Source organism: Moschus berezovskii, chromosome 25, assembly GCF_049115385.1.
Source record: "Moschus berezovskii isolate FMDL1 chromosome 25, NW_MosBer_1.0, whole genome shotgun sequence".
NCBI lineage: Eukaryota > Metazoa > Chordata > Mammalia > Artiodactyla > Moschidae > Moschus > Moschus berezovskii.
The window spans coordinates 5700656-5716165 of NC_142484.1; the positions used below are offsets into that span (position 1 = coordinate 5700656).

The following is a 15510-nucleotide window of genomic DNA, read 5'->3' on the forward strand; positions in this document are numbered from 1 at the left end:
TGGGGACCCTGGGACTCACCTAGGTAAACATCAGTGGGCAACGCCTAGAATGCTGCCCACCCGCCCATGTCCCCCATGAAGCCTTCCTAATGCCTAGGTCCCTGCCCCAAAGCACTTGGAGACTGTCTCTTGGCCCTTTTCTGAATTAGATGTGCCTGAAAGCAGGGCCCTCAGAGCAGACGGGGTCTGTCATGTTGGCCCGGGGCTGGATCCCGGCAGACCTCAGGTGTTTGCAAAAGAAATACGTGAATGGATGGCCATGCTGTGGCCAAGAGAGGCCAGCGCCACCAGCTCAGGTGACAGGTACTTGGTGGGATCTAGTTCCCTTGGACAAAGGCCGGTGCGGGGGGCAGGTGAATAAATCATGAGGGGCCTGGAGCAGGGCTGGGGCAGGAGAACTGACCTCATTCTGGGAGGTGAGGAGCCAGCAGCTGGGCGGTGAGTGGGCTGGGGGCAAAACCTGGGGGGAGGGGCACACACGAGGCCACTGCAGGCTGCCTGGCCCACCCCCACCCTTCTCCCCAAGAAACAGGAAGTGGGAGGTCAGCACAGGTTAGGTGGGAGGTGCGGGCGGAAGTGGGGAGGTGGACAAGTGCAGAGATACCCCAGGGCTCTGGGTAGGGGAAGGGGGGGCAGATCTGGGATGGGGCTTAGGGGGATGGTCTTTCCAGAGTCCAGGAGCCATCCTTGGAGAGGGCACCCTACGGAGAACAGGAAGAGCGAGAATACACATACAGAAGGTGGGACAGACCGATGTGGGAAAGAGTCTCACCCAACAGATGGAGGAAACGGACAAAGAGATGGGCACGAGCGGGCAGGGGGCCACAGGGACACAGCGGGGCAGATGTCAGCAGGGGGACCCACAGGGACACAGCTGGGCAGACGTCAGCAGGGTCAGGGGGACCCACAGGGACACAGCGGGGCAGACGTTGGCAGGGGGACCCACAGGGACACAGCGGGGCAGACGTCAGCAGGGGCCAGGGGGACCCACAGGGACACAGCTGGGCAGACGTTGGCAGGGGGACCCACAGGGACACAGCGGGGCAGACATCGGCAGGGGGCAGGGGTCGGAGCAAGAACTGCAGGTGAGACAGACACTAGAGACCCCCCGGAGCAGAGGGGCCGGGGAGGGGCAGAGAGCAGCAGACTCAGAGGCGGAGGGGCACATGGGGAGGTGGGCAGAGAGGCCGCTGTGACGCAAGCAGTCCCGGGCACAGTCTGCAGCAGCCTGAGCGCTGGGTGGCAAGGTAGGGTTTCAGAGAAGGGCTGTGTGAGGGGTTCGGGGAGCTAGGAAAGATGGGGTTTTTGGAGGGCCTGGGGCCCACCAGCCCCTGCAGCTGGAAACAGGAAGAAGAGTAGCAGGGACCCTGCAGGGACCACACCTGCAGCTGCCCACAAGGCCACCCTCCCGCAGGTCCTGGGAAAGTGGAGTGGGCAGTGCCCCTCAGACGGCAGGAGGTGCTGAGCGCTCGTCTCCATGGCCCTACCCCAGGGCCCGGCAGATGGCAGCCTCCCCACAGGGGACCACACCCCCTCCAAGGTCACACCAGGGCCTAGCCAGGCCCCTGCTAGCCCAGCAGCCACCAGGCGGCGGGCGCTCCTCCGGGAACTGGAGGCTCAGGTGCAGGCCGCCTACGGGCAGGTAAAGGGGGCCGGGGTGTGGGATCATCCTCAGCTGAGGGGACTGTGAGGGAACAGCAGGACCCCACGCCTTAGCCGGGGCCCCACAGGATAAACCCAGGGCTGAGCCCAGGGAGGGGAGCTCAGACATGCACTCTGATGGAGGGGTCGGCAGCCACTCAGCAGCCCAGAGGGAGGCTGGCATCCCCCCCAACCTCTGCCATCACTGAGCCCTGTTTCCAGCCCGCAGAGCCCAGGGTCAGCTGTCCTTGGGTCCTCGCCTAAGTAGCAGGGCCGGGGCAGGTCCAGGCAGGAGTGCCGAGGGCAGGCAGGCTGGGCGGATGCTCTGAGGTGACAGCAGGGGTCCAGCAGGGAGGGGCAGGTGCTTCCTGAGTCTGCCATTCTCTGGAGAGATGACCCAACCCACCCTGGTAATCAAGGCCCCTGGCTTCCTCCTTCCAGGTCTAGGCCCTGCTTCTGAAGACATTAAATCTCTCCAGATTAGGCTGGGGGGAGAGGATGCTGGAGAGGGCGTGTCTGCAAGACCCTCAGGAGTGAGCACGGGGAAGCTGTGCCTTTAGGGGGGGCCTTGCGCCCCAAGTGGCCACTCTCACCAGCAGAGATGCTCAGAGATAATCCCAGATTAGGACCCAAGCCCCTGTGCCCCAGGCTCCCCGCCTGCCCACCCGCCTGCGATCTTCCCCACAAAACCCTCGGAAAATCCCCTGCAGTGATCCCAGACTCTCACTGGGAGCCGGTGGGAGCCCACAGCATCCTCCGAGGCCCAGCCTTGGGCTGCCCCCGGGACTCCAGGCCTGGCATGGTTCAAGGGCCCATGGGAAACTGTGCCAAGCGGCCCCGGCACCGGGCGCCTAAGGTAGGAGGGTTAAGTGGGGGAGAAGCCAAGGCCGGGAGGCTGGGCTGGACCCTGAAAGGGTCTGATGGGGTGGGCAGGGCCCGACTGGGGTCACAGGTGGGATGAAGGGGTTGGCGCCCACCACTGTCGACCAAGATCTTCCCTGGCAGACCCCAGACTCTGACCTATCGTGGTCTTGGCTCCTGCGGACCTCTGGGCCTCCCGCTGCCAAGCTCGTCAGACCCCCCAACTGCCCACCCAACTGCCCCCTTCCTGCTGCTGCCCCTGCCCTCTGGAGTGACCATGGCCCTGTGCCTTGCCCCTTTTCTGGGCCTCAGTTTGCCCCTTCTGAACAGTAAAGGAGTGGACCCTTCCAGTCGAGACTGTTGATGGTGAGGTTCCACTGTCCTGTGCTGGATTCTAGTGATGGGAGAGGCTGGCAAGTGAGGGTGGAGAGGGATCACTGCCCTAGCTCACGGCTGGCTCTGCTGCAGGACCGCTGGCAGTGGCCTGGCTCCCCCCCAGGGGGGTCGCGCCATGGCCTGGGCCCCAGCCCCAGCCCCAGCCCCAGTCCCGAGGAGCCGGGGGCCCCTGGGCCAGGCGTCCAGGGCTATTCCGTGTTCAGCAGCGTGGTGGGGCCCGCCTGCATCTTCCTGCGGCCCAGCATCGCCGCCACCCAGCTCGTATGTACGGCCACCACCTGCCTGCCTCCGGCCCCCACCCTTGCCCCCAGGTTTTGCCTCTCCTTGAGTGGGGGGAGAGGACTGAGTGGGGATCTCAGAGCAAAGGCTCACAGATCTAGGGACATGGGGGACAGAAAGGTGTGGAGAAACAGACATAAGATCAAAACGGGGGGACCTGGGGAAACAGGCCAGGAAAGAGAGAAGAGGCGGGCAGAGAGTGACTCAGAGAAACGGCAGAGACAGGAGCCCCAAGGGGACGGGCAGGGAGGGGCCAGGCCCCTAAAGAGGAATAAGGAGAACAGGAGAGACGTGGTGACTCTGATGCCCCCGTGGCCAAGCCGGAGGGCCTGTCCGCCCTGCGCTCCACCTCTGGCTAACGGAGGTCCAGGAGGGGGCATGCAGGGGACAGGGAAGGGGGGCCCAGACGCCCAGCCCATCAGCAGGAATGGCGGGAGGAGAGGAGTGCCTGCATGTTGTGGGGGCTGAGTGGGGGGCCCCAGAGAACAAGAAAGAGGAGGTGCAGGTACCCGGGGGGTTGTCCAGGGAATTCTTAACCCGTCTGTCTTCCCTCAGGACCGGGAGCTGCGGCCAGAGGAGATTGAAGGTAAAGGGTTGGGGAAGGAAATAGAGTTTCTGGAGTTGGGGGGCACTGGGTGGGGGTCCGAGCAGTCTCCAGGAGGAACTGGGAGCAAGCAGGCTGCAGGGGATCCAAGCGGGAAGACGGGGACCAGACTGAGCAGGGTGGGGTTGAGAGAACCTTCAGCTCTCTGTTTCCTGGTTCTATTTGCCCAGCGGGACATGGTCCCCTTTTATTCATCCAGCGAATACTTCCTGGGTGCCCCACTGTGGGCCTGGCCCAGTTCTGAGTACTGGGAAACGTGGCCAACCAGATAGATCTGGCCTGTGTCCTTTGGAGAGAGACGTCAACAGGTCACCTGCAAGTACAAATGGTGCTATGAGCTGCCAAGGAAGTGATCAAAGGAGCCAGAGGGGACTGAATTGAGAGGGAAGACCTCCTTGAACAGGTTGCACAAAGACCGAGAATGTTCCAGAAAGTGAGCTCCATGAGGTCAAGGATTGTTTTTCCCTCTCTTTCTTTCTCACGTCCTTCACTCCTTTCTTTCTCTCTTCCTCTCTTCCTTCCTTCTTTTTTCTCCCTTCCTCTCTTGCTTCCCCTCCCTCTCTCTTTCTCTCCTTCACCTTTTTCTTTCTTCACTGCCGCATCCCCAGTACCTAGAGCAGCGCTTGGCACAGAGCAGATGTCCCTTATATATTTGCAGAGTGAATGAAAGGAATAGCATATGCAAAGGCCCTGGGGTAGCAAAGAGAAACAACTGTTTAGAAAGGATGGACATGACTGGACCAAGGTGAGAAGGTCTAATCCAGGCTGGGGTCCCAGGGGACGTGTGGAAAGGACTGACCCTGCCCTGCCTGGCAGAGCTGCAGGCTGCCTTCCAGGAGTTTGACCGAGACCAGGACGGCTACATCGGCTACCGGGAGCTGGGGGCCTGCATGCGGACGCTGGGCTACATGCCCACCGAGATGGAGCTCATCGAGATCTCCCAGCAAATCAGTATGTGCCTGAGACTGTCCCACCCCCAGTTCTCCAGAGGCCATGACCATGGTCAGGGCAACCAGGCAGCCCAGGGAACCGAGGTGTCTACACAGGTTGGCTCCCAGAACCTGGGACTTTGGTCATTCTCACAGCAAGCTCTCTGCCTCCAGAGAATCTCACCATCCCCCTTGAGGTAGTGGGTCAAGGGCCAGCATGCCCACTTTTTAGACGAGGTAACAGTCTCCACTAGTGGTAAAGAACCCACCTGCCAGTGGAGCAGACTTAAGAGACCCAGGTTCAAATCTTTGGTTGGGAGGATTCTCTGGAGAAGAAAATAGCAACCCACTCCAGTACTCTTGTCTGGGAAATCCCGTGGACAGAGAGTGGCCGGCTACAGTCCATGGGGTCACAAAGAGTCGGACACGACTGAAGCAACTTAGCAAGCAGCCAGTCTCTGAAAGGTCCCCGTGACTTGCCTAAGGTCACACAGCCTGGTCACTGGAGTCAGGATCTTGAGCCCAACTGAGCTCTTCGGGAAAATTAAGGGAAGCCGGCAGGAGACACAGACGACCCAGCCTAGGAGACCCAGAGGGAAGGAAAGGTCCATTTAGTGGGGTGGGGAGAGGGACACAGGCCAGGACGGGAGGGCGGAGGAGGCCAGGGCTGGGCAGGGGTCTCTGATGGTTCCGAGACTCTTATGGGCGTGGCCCCCAGGTGGCGGGAAGGTGGATTTTGACGATTTTGTGGAGCTGATGGGCCCCAAGCTGCTGGCGGAGACCGCGGACATGATCGGAGTCCGGGAGCTGCGGGACGCCTTCCGGGAGGTGAGGTCCCCGGGGGCCGGCGGGATTGGGGCCTGCGTGTCGGCGGTGAGGGAGGGGCCGCGCGAATGAATGACTCGGTCAGTGACCCGGGGTCGCCGCAGTTCGACACCAACGGGGACGGCTGCATCAGCTTGGGTGAGCTCCGGGCGGCCCTGAAGGCCCTGCTGGGAGAGCGGCTCAGCCAGCGGGAGGTGGACGAGATCCTCCGCGACATTGACCTCAACGGGGACGGCCTGGTGGACTTCGAAGGTACCGCCCCCCGCCCCCCCACGCTCAGCACCGCGGACCCTGCGCGAGCTTTCACAGAGGAAGAGCCTCAAGCGCTGTGTGTGCGCCAGGCTCTGTGCTAAGCACACCTACCTCCTCTCCCTGCTAACCATCAGGAGGACCTAGGAGGAAGCCATGCTTAACCCCGCAAGGAGGAGAAAGTCGGTTCTTAGGGAAGCGAGGGTGCTTAGCAAAAGAAGTGGATGGAGCCAACATCTAGATCTAGGAAGCCTACCCAATCCCAACAGAGGGAAAACAAGGATTAAATAATTAAAGGAAGCCAAGGAAAGTAAAGTCTTCCCTCGTAGCTCAGCTGGTAAAGAATCCACCCACAATGCAGGAGACCCCAGTTTGATTCCTGGGGTCGGGAAATCTGCTGGAGAAGGGAAAGTCTAACTACTCCAGTATTCTTGGGCTTCCCTTGTGGTTCAGCTGGTAAAGAATCCGCCTACAATGCGGGAGAGCTGGGTTCAATCCCTGGGTTGGGAAGATCCCCTGGAGAAGGGAAAGGCTACCCACTCCAGTATTCTGGCCTGGAGAATTCCATGGACTGTGTAGTCCATGGGGCCGAAAAGAGCCGAACACAACTGAGTGACTTTCACTTTCAAGGAAAGTCAGGGCTTCCCTGGTGGCTCAGATGGTAAAGAATCTGCCTGCAATGCAGGAGTCCAGGGTTCAATCTCTGGGTCAAGAAGATCCCCTGGAGAAGGTTTCTTGTTTGGAGAATTCCATGGACAGAGGAGTCTGGCGGGTTACAGTTCATAGAGTCACAAAGAGTCGGACATGACTGAGCGACTAAACACACACAAGGAAAGTTAGTGTGTAGAAATTCTCCAAGGTAGGCCCCAAAGTGTTCCCGAGCTTCCTAGCAGCCAAAGCAAAGAGGAAAGTAGGTTCAGTTACAAGATTTTTTTTTCCCCATAAGACAAAGCTCCTCTTCCTGGCCTATTCTCCACCAAATTGAGGGAACTCCGTTGCAGGCCCTGCCCTTGACCACGCTCCCTCCCACCTCAAAACCAGTATCTTCGCCTCACTCCAGGGGGTTGAGGTCCAGAGAGCAGACTGAAATGTTGGCTTTGTCCTGGCAGAGTTTGTGCGAATGATGTCTCGCTGAGCCTGCACAGAAGCTGGAAGCAGCGGACAGGACTTGGGACCAGAGCCACTGCCTGCCAGTGTGTTCCTGGAGCCCCTCGCCTCCAGCTGGGACCCCTCCCCCTCTCCTCCCTGCCCTGGCCTGTGTGCACAGCCCTTGCCTGAGACACCCCCACCCCACTTCTCCACCAAGCCCCCTTGCCCAGCTCTGTTTCTCTGACAATAAAGCATCTTCGAGCTGGGGACACAGCTTCCACTGCTCACTTGTTCATCCTGCAGGTATTTGGCCCCCAAAGTGAAGTCCTCTCGATTATGAACTTTGGTTGGGTAAGGGGCCCTCCCTAGATCCTGCGACCAGTCCAGAGCAAGTCCTGGGAAATGTTCCCAGATGAGTAAACCCAACCTGCTTCTCCCAGAGCTGGGTGCATGATGGCCCCTCACCCTGTGAAGGGCTCCTGCTGGACCCAGGGTTACAACCGAAGACCACGTGCCTAAGGGCTTCTCCCAAGCTCTTTCCCATTTCCTCTTAGAGCGGGGCAGCTCAGAGCTCCCTTCAAGAGAGAACTTGCTGGTGGGCTGTGGGGGGTGAGGGAGCTGACAGGCCCCTTCAGGATATATCTCAGCCTTTGGGCACACGCCTCGCTCTTCCCAGGAGCCTGCAGCCACTGACCGAGCACACAGGTGGGCTCTGTTCCGAGCTCCCCTCTAGGTTAGCCGAGGTGTGATCAGGTCAGCCTTGAACCAGTGACTCTCTGCCCAATCCTGCTTCATCACACTTCCTCTTTTTCACATTCCAAACTCCATCTTGGTATTTGCCTCCCAGGGAAACGAAATGACACACCTCCTCACTCCAGCCCTGCCATGGTCTTCATAACCCCATTTTCCATATCGAGGGACCCAGGAGGCCAGGTCTCAGCAACGTGCGGGAGTTCTCCCAGCTCCACCGCCCTCTTCCTGCTCCCGGCTGTTCAGCACGTGCTGCCAGATTTTTCTTCCTAAAATGCCATTTGTGTTTTGTCACACTCCTATCCAGAAACTGGCCATGGTCTCCCATTGCCCCCCGGGCTGATTCAGCCCCTGTGCCTGGTGCTGGAAGGCTCCATGAGGATGCGAAACTGGCATACAGTCACACACACTAGGAAGAGGCATCAGGAGGACTTCAGCCAGGCCTGGGGACTCTAGAGTCACAGTGCTAGCCAAAAAGTTCACCTTCCGGTCGGAGTGGACCCCGGACAGGCTGAGGCCTCTTCTAGCCCTGCATGACCAGCCACATTCCCACCTGCTGGGAAGGATGAACTTGGCCTATAGGCCCAGAATGGGGAGGAGCTTTCAGTGCTGGTGCCAACAAGATGGCCTTGAGACAGAGCAGGCAGGCAGCCACCAGCGCCTTGCTCAGTCCGGAGCTTGGACACCGAGGTGCCAGGGCTGGCTGCAGCAGCCTCAGCACCACTTGCCTGGCAGATCACAATTAATCCTTAATCCCCAATTAGGTGATCTCTCCTGCCAGTCTGGCAGGCTTGGGGATGAGGAGGGGAGTCGCAGCTTGTCTGGGAGCCATGGTCCACCCTCCCTCCCCCTACCGTCCACCGGCGGGCACAGATGGCATTGCTGCCCGAGAAGAAGTCTGTCCCCTCTGCAGGGGCTTGGGAGAATGATGGACATGGGCCAGGGGAAGAGCAGACCCTGCTCAAGGTCAGCCTCCCACTGGCCCCAGCTTGGCAGGCACTGTGGTTGGAACCAGGGAGGGGGGATGGTTGGTGGGGAGGTTTTAATTGGCTGCCGTGTGTCTGCTGGCATCAGCAGTGCCCACAGGTCCCCCAAATCCCCCACATGCCTTCCCACCCCCAAAAGGCTGCTAGCCCAGAAGTTCCAAGCAGACACAGCTGGAGCAGGGACCAGGGCTAGAAGGACCAATAAGTAGGCCGCAACTATGTGGAGCCAAGAACCCCCTCCCCTGCCTAAAGGGGGCACCTGCCCTCCAGCTCCACTATTGCCAGTTGGAATAGGCTAGAGCTACAGGATCTTCTGGGTTTTTTCTCCTGACAGAGAAGCTGTCAGTTGAGATTTTTACATTAGGTCCACTTTATTTATTTATTTATTTTTAATTTTGGCTGCACTGGGTCTTTGCAGCAGCACGTGGGGTCATCTCTCGTTGCATAGCACGGGCTCTGGAGCTTGCAGGCTCAGTAGATGCAGTGCTCAGGCTTAGTTGCCCTGCAGGGTGTGGGATCTTTGTTCCCGACCAGGGATCAAGCCTATGTCCCTTGAATTGGAAGGCGGATTCTTAACCTCTGGACAACCAGAGAAGTCTCAGTTTCACTTTAAATAGTTGGGGTATAATGTATATTCCGTAACATGGATGAATGTATAGTTCAGTGAGTTTTTGCATGCATATGCAGCCAGGTAGCCATCACCCGGATAAGGATATTAATCCACTTATTTAAGAGTAGTTCCCGGTTTACAGAATTATATTGAAGACAAGACAGGGAGCTCCTGAATACCTCACATTCAGTTTCTCCCGTGTGTTAGTCAAGGCTTTCCAGAGAAACAGAACCAATTGGAATTGTGTCCGTGTAAAGATATTAAGGAATCGGCTCGGGTAATTATGGGCACTGAGCCATCCCCAGATTTGCAGTCAGCAAGCTAGTGATATGGGAGACCTGGTGATATAGCTCCAGTCTGAGCCCAAAAGCCCAAAAACCAGAAACGTTGATGTTGGAAGTTCCAGTCTGAGAGCAAAAGAAGCCTGGTGACCCTGCTCAAAGGTCAGGCAGGCAAAACTGCCCCCTCACTCAGCCTTTTTGTTCCATTCAGAGCTTCAGCCCACACTGGGAAGACCCATTCGCTTTACTTAGTACTCAGATTCAGAGCATCTCATCCAGACGCTCCCTCAAGACACTTGAAAATAATGTTGGACCTACGGCCTGGGCACCCCGTGACCAGTCAGATCGACACACAGAATGAACCGCGGCACTCTAGGAACATCTTACATTAGAATGGTACCTCTGTCACTGCTCATGAACTAATAAAGTGAAGTGAAAGTCGCTCAGGTGTGTCCGATTCTTTGTGAGCCCATGGACTATTATCCGCCAGGCTCCTCTGTCCATGGAATTCTCAAGGCAAGAACACTGGTGAAAGTGACAGTTGCTCAGTCGTGTCCGACTCTTTGAGACTCCACTGACTATATGGTCCATGGAATTCTCCAGGCCAGGATACTGGGGTGGGTAGCTATTCCCTTCTCCAGGGGATCTTCCTAACCCAAGGATTGAACCTGGATCTGCCACGTTACAGGTAGATTCTTTACGGTCTGTGCCACCAGGGAAGCCCAATGAACTAATAGTGACGCAGTATTATTAAAGACTACATTTTATGCAGGTTTCATCACTTCTTCCCTTGTTCTGATCCAGAGTGCCTTCCAGGACTCCATTTACACTAGAAATCACGTCTTTTTAGGGTTCTTTTTTAATTATCTTGTCAGTTTTAAGGAATACCAGTCAGGTATTTTATAGAATGTCCCTAAATTGGGATTTGTTTGTTTTTACCACAGTTAGAATGGGGTTCTTGGGACTTCCCTGGTGGTCCAGTGGCTAAGATTCTGGGATTCAATTGCCCTGGTCAGGGAACTAGATTCCACATGCTGCAACTAAGACTCAGCACAGCCAAATAAATACTTAAGAGAGAATGGCATTCTCATCCCAACATATACTATCTGTATTATCAACATGACATCGTTATTGATTTTGACGGTCACTTGGCGAGAGTCGGACACGACTGAGCGACTGAACTGAACTGAACTGAACTGGCTTAGTGTTTCTGTCAGGTTTCTGTACTGTAAAATTACTCATTTCATTTTCTTTCTCCTATTACATAGAATCCTATTAAAGGTTGATTTGTCTTTTCTCCATTTATTTGCTCACTCTTTTTTATACCAATATGGACTCATATTTATTTTATACAAGTTATAATCCAGTACTATTTTATTAATTTTCTTGCTCAAAGTGCTTCACCTTTCACCATTGAGAGCTCTTTCCTTTGGCCCCTGTGCCCCTCTGACATACCCACATCACTGTAGGGGCTTGGGTTTGGGAGTTTTGAGTTTTGTTTTAGCATTTTCTTACTTTCTGGCACTACTAGCTGTTCCAGAATTATCTTGCATATTTCCTGTCCCAGTCCTAGAGTCAGCCACTTCTCCAAGGAACTCTGCTTCATTTTATTGGAGAATGGTATTTGAAACCAAGATCCAGATGTTAAGTTGATGCTAGGCACTCTAAGCTAATAGAATGAGGATATATATATGTACACTAACTTGTGAATATAAAAAATTTTAAATATTTCTGCATATAACCAACTGTATTTATATCAAGCTAAATATGAGATCCTATTGGTATCTCCAACTCTAGTCCATTACCACATGGATCATTCTAGCATCCTCCTCCTCACTTACCTGTAACTTCTCATTCCAACATCGAGAATTGTTAGCCCATACTCCCATGGGAAACCACATCATCAACTAGGGTGCAGTGCTTTTTGTCTTTGTTCTTATGGACTCCACTCATTTCCAATTTCCAGATTATGCTTTACCTATTCAATTTTATCCCTCACCAACTCCTGGCAACCAGTACTTTGTTTACTTTCTGTATAAGTCTTCCTTTTCCAGAATGTCATATCACTGGAGTCATACTGCATGTATCTTTTTCAGACTGACTTCTTTCACTTAGCAATACATGTCTTTCTGTGGGTAGATAATTTCCTTTTATTGCTGAATAAGAGTCCATTGTATAAAAACATCAGTTTCTTTGTTGACTCACCTATTGAAAGCCACCTCTACTGGGAAGACTTCTGTGATGTCACAAGGCTGCACTCTTACTCTGAATTCCAGAGGAATTGTACCTCTGGAATGCCTTGTCACAAGAATCCACACTGTCTTACTCTATTGTGTGGCTTTACTTCCCTGTCTGTCTCTCTTTGAGACCAGGATCTCCTTGAGGACAGAAACCATGACTAGTTCATTTCCATCAGTGTCCAGCACAAGGCCTGAGATGGAGGATGGAGTGAGAAAATGTTTGTTGAATGAATCAACAATGTCCTTGGCATGAGAAAAATCTACAGAGCTTGGGGAGGGGGGAGGCGGGGGGTACGGGCACGAGATTTTGAGGAATAGTCTCAGGAAAAGGGTTAATGTTTGGAGGAGAGTCTAAGATCCAGGGTTGTCAGGAATGATATTTGAGGGGAAGGATCTGAGTGGAGATATGGATAGGAAAAAGGAAAATGAAAGTTGACACGTTATGAATATTCATTTAATCCCCACAACAATCCTATGAGTCCCTTGGACTGCAAGGAAATCCAACCAGTCCATCCTAAAGGAAATCAGTCCTGAATATTCATTGGCAGGACTGATGCTAAAACTGAAACTCCAGTACTTTGGCCACCTGATTCGAAGAACTGACTCACTGGGAAAGACCCTAATGCTGGGGAAGGGTGAAGGCCGGAGGAAAAGGGGACGACAGAGGATGAGATGGTTGGATGGCATCACCGACTCAATGGACATGAGTTTGAGTAAACTCTGGGAGTTGGCGATGTGACAGGGAGGCCTGGCGTGCTGCAGTCCATGGGGCCGCAAAGAGTAGGACATGACTGAGCGACTGAACTGAACTGAATATCTTCATTTTACAGACGGGGAAACTGAGGCCTATTGAAGTGACTTGCCCAAGGGCAAACAGCTAGAGGACGTGATGTAAGCTTCCAACCATCAGTCTGACCCCAGATGGTGCTGTAGTCCAGGATCCAGGACGGTCCATAGTACAGGGCCGGCAAACAGTTTAAGTATTCAAGGTGAGCTGTTCCTGCGATTGTCATTATGAGGCACCTGCATGGGGGCTTCGGTGGGGTGGGGTGGGGGGCAGGTTGAGGAGTCTTTGAAGTCGCCCTTGTACCTCACACCAGCCTAGACCAGAGGTCCAGGCAATTGGAAGGGAGAGGCGCATCACCCGCGTAGGTGCAGGACCCGTTGCCATGGGAACATATGGGGAGGCCTCAGGGAGGGCGCATGCGTGAATCGGGGACAGGTTGTGGAACCGGTGAAAGGTGACGTAAAAGCGCACGGGGTGGGGCGCGGGGCTGGGAACGTCAAAGCCCTGCGTCCTCCGGCACCCAGAGCGGAGGACAGGCGCGCGCGCGCGCGCCGCGGCGGTGACGGCAGCGGCGGCCACAGCCCAGCCGAACCGGGACGGGGCAGCGGGACGCTGACGTACAAAGCAACGTGAGTGAGGTGCGAGGGCGGCACCCGCGCCGGGGAAGCCCGGCTCGGCGCGAACCGCAGCGGACCAGACCCAGCTCTCAGGCTGCCGGAGCCCCGCCCCTTAGGCTTGAGGACTAATCGGATTGAGAGCGCGCCGGCCCCGGGCCGCGAACTCTCCAATTGTGGAGGGTGTCGGCCACCGCCCAATCCAAAGCAGACAGGTGCGAGGTCCGGAAGGCGAAGGCCAATCAGCAGCGGTTGCGGCCTGTTGGGGCCGGTCTCTGCCAATGAGGAGGGCCGAGTGACATCTCCGCGCGCCAATCGGGAGTGAAGGATCGTTCGTGCCCGCCCGCCCTTCCGGCCCGAGCTCTATTTACCAGGGGCGTGCTGCCGGTCTGCCAATCAGAGCGCGGCTCAGAGGCCAGGCAGCCAACCCGGGAGGAGCGGCCGCCCGGCGTCCGCCGCACCCAGGAGTTGGGGATGTCCTACAAGCCCATCGCCCCCGCCCCCAGCAGCACCCCTGGCTCCAGCACGCCTGGGCCCGGCACCCCGGTCCCGACAGGTGAGGACCCAGCTCCATCCCTGCTTGCCTGCCCGGGCGGTCGAGGTCTCCGAAGAGAAGACGGCTAGAGTTCTGCAGTGTGCTAGGCCCGCCGCCTGTCCTCGCCGAGCCTCAGTTTGCTGGCCTGTAAAGTGGGCGTGGTCGCGTAAGGGTTGTTGGCGGGAGGGGGCTTGTCCTGAAGTTTAGCGGCCTGGAATGGAGCGTGCCTTTGAAGGGAATGGGGCGAATCTAGTCCGAGGCTTGGAGCGCCGGGAGGAGGCGCTCCTGACCCGCGCTGACCGCTTACTCGCTCCTCTTGCAGCTGGAAGTGTCCCATCACCATCGGGCTCTGTGCCGGGAGCTGCTGCCCCTTTCAGACCACTGTTTAATGACTTTGGACCTCCCTCCATGGGCTATGTGCAGGTGAGTGGAGCTGAGGGATTGCCTGTGGGATGAGGACTAGAGGCGCCCTCTTGGCCTGAACTCACTGCCCTGTTCTCGTTTGACATAGGCAATGAAACCACCTGGCGCCCAGGGCTCCCAGAGCACTTACACCGACCTGCTGTCCGTCATAGAAGAGATGGGCAAAGAGATCCGGCCCACCTACGCTGGCAGCAAGAGCGCCATGGAGCGCCTGAAGAGAGGTAAGTGAGGCCAGGAGACAGACACCTTGCAGTCCTTCAAAAGGTAGGGAAGGAAGGAGTTCTGGAGGCCGCCTGAGCCGAGCCTAGACGAGGGCCAGGGTCACTATCCAGAGAGGCGCTGGAACTGAACTCAAATTTTTGAGTCAGTTTCTAAGGAAGGACCAGGGAATTTGTATTTCAGTCAGTTCAATCGCTCAGTCGTGTCCAACTCTTTGCGCCCCCATGAACTGCAGCACACCAGGCCTTCCTGTCCATCACCAACTCCCAGAGTTTACTCAAACTCATGTCCATTGAGTTAGTGATGCCATCCAACGCTGTATTTCAGCGGGGTAAATTGGCTGGTTAATGTCTAAACCTCTAATGTCATCGAGTCCCTCATTAGATTATATAGTCGCTTTCATTGAAAGGAAAGGGGGTGTGAGGGAGGGGTCTTCCTCTGGAGGGCAAACCTGGCACTGTGGAGGGTCGCTGAGATCCTGTATGTTACTTGCCCATGCCCACCCCAGGCATCATCCATGCCCGGGCCCTCGTCAGAGAGTGCCTGGCAGAGACAGAGCGGAACGCCCGCACGTAACAGGACTCGACTCCACCTCAGCTTCTGGACCTTTCCTGGCCACTGCAGAGCACCTGCTTCTCCCTGGCCTTCACCCCGAGTTGCACTTCCCGTCCTGGGCTTCCTGTCCTGTGTCCTTTGGTGGGTGCCCTCCAGGAACTAGTGGGGTGGCTCTTAACTCCAGTCGGCAGCACTAACTGGAACCCCCTGAAAGAGTTAGCAGCGAGGTCACTGTGAGTCTCACCCATGACCTGCAAACAGTGTTGATCCAACAGGAGCTGTCTCCTTTCTGTGGCCCCCACCACTCAGCACTTACCCAGGACTTTTATCCATTTTGCCCAGACCTCCTCTCCCCCAGCAGGGCCTCAGAAGGCCCATTGCCTCCCTGCCTTTTCTCCTGGGCCATAACAACTCTTTTCTCGGTGTGTCTTTTGCTAAATACGCCCTTTTTATATAAATAAAATATAATTTGGAGTTGTTCTCTCAGCTCGTAGTCTTTTTTATTTTATTTTATTTATTTATTTTTATCCGTGCACCGTGGACCCATGCCTCTGCACTGGAACCATGGCATCTTAACCACTTGATCACCAGAGAAGCCCACAGTTCATAATTTCTCTGAGCCTGGTACTTCTGCCAA

The 15510-nt window shown here is 55.9% G+C and overlaps 2 protein-coding genes across 3 annotated transcripts; both read left to right on the plus strand.

Moving 5' to 3' along the window:
- Window positions 1–632: 632 nt before the first annotated feature.
- Window positions 633–7134, plus strand: CABP2 (calcium binding protein 2). Its single transcript, XM_088832208.1, has 7 exons — window positions 633–740; window positions 1415–1642; window positions 3733–3763; window positions 4598–4732; window positions 5429–5538; window positions 5640–5787; window positions 6894–7134. Exons 2-7 carry the CDS (start codon window positions 1478–1480, stop codon window positions 6917–6919), a joined length of 615 nt encoding a protein of 204 aa, XP_088688334.1. The 5' UTR covers window positions 633–740; window positions 1415–1477; the 3' UTR covers window positions 6920–7134.
- Window positions 7135–13021: 5887 nt separating this feature from the next.
- On the plus strand, window positions 13022–15359 carry CDK2AP2 (cyclin dependent kinase 2 associated protein 2). 2 transcript variants are annotated; one of them, XM_055414939.2, is made up of 4 exons: window positions 13022–13697; window positions 13999–14099; window positions 14188–14320; window positions 14827–15359. In XM_055414939.2, exons 1-4 carry the CDS (start codon window positions 13616–13618, stop codon window positions 14892–14894), a joined length of 384 nt encoding a protein of 127 aa, XP_055270914.1. In that variant the 5' UTR covers window positions 13022–13615; the 3' UTR covers window positions 14895–15359. The 2 variants fall into 2 exon arrangements, with proteins under 2 accessions (XP_055270914.1, XP_088688555.1); XM_088832429.1 differs by having other exon boundaries at window positions 13695–13823.
- Window positions 15360–15510: the final 151 nt, after the last annotated feature.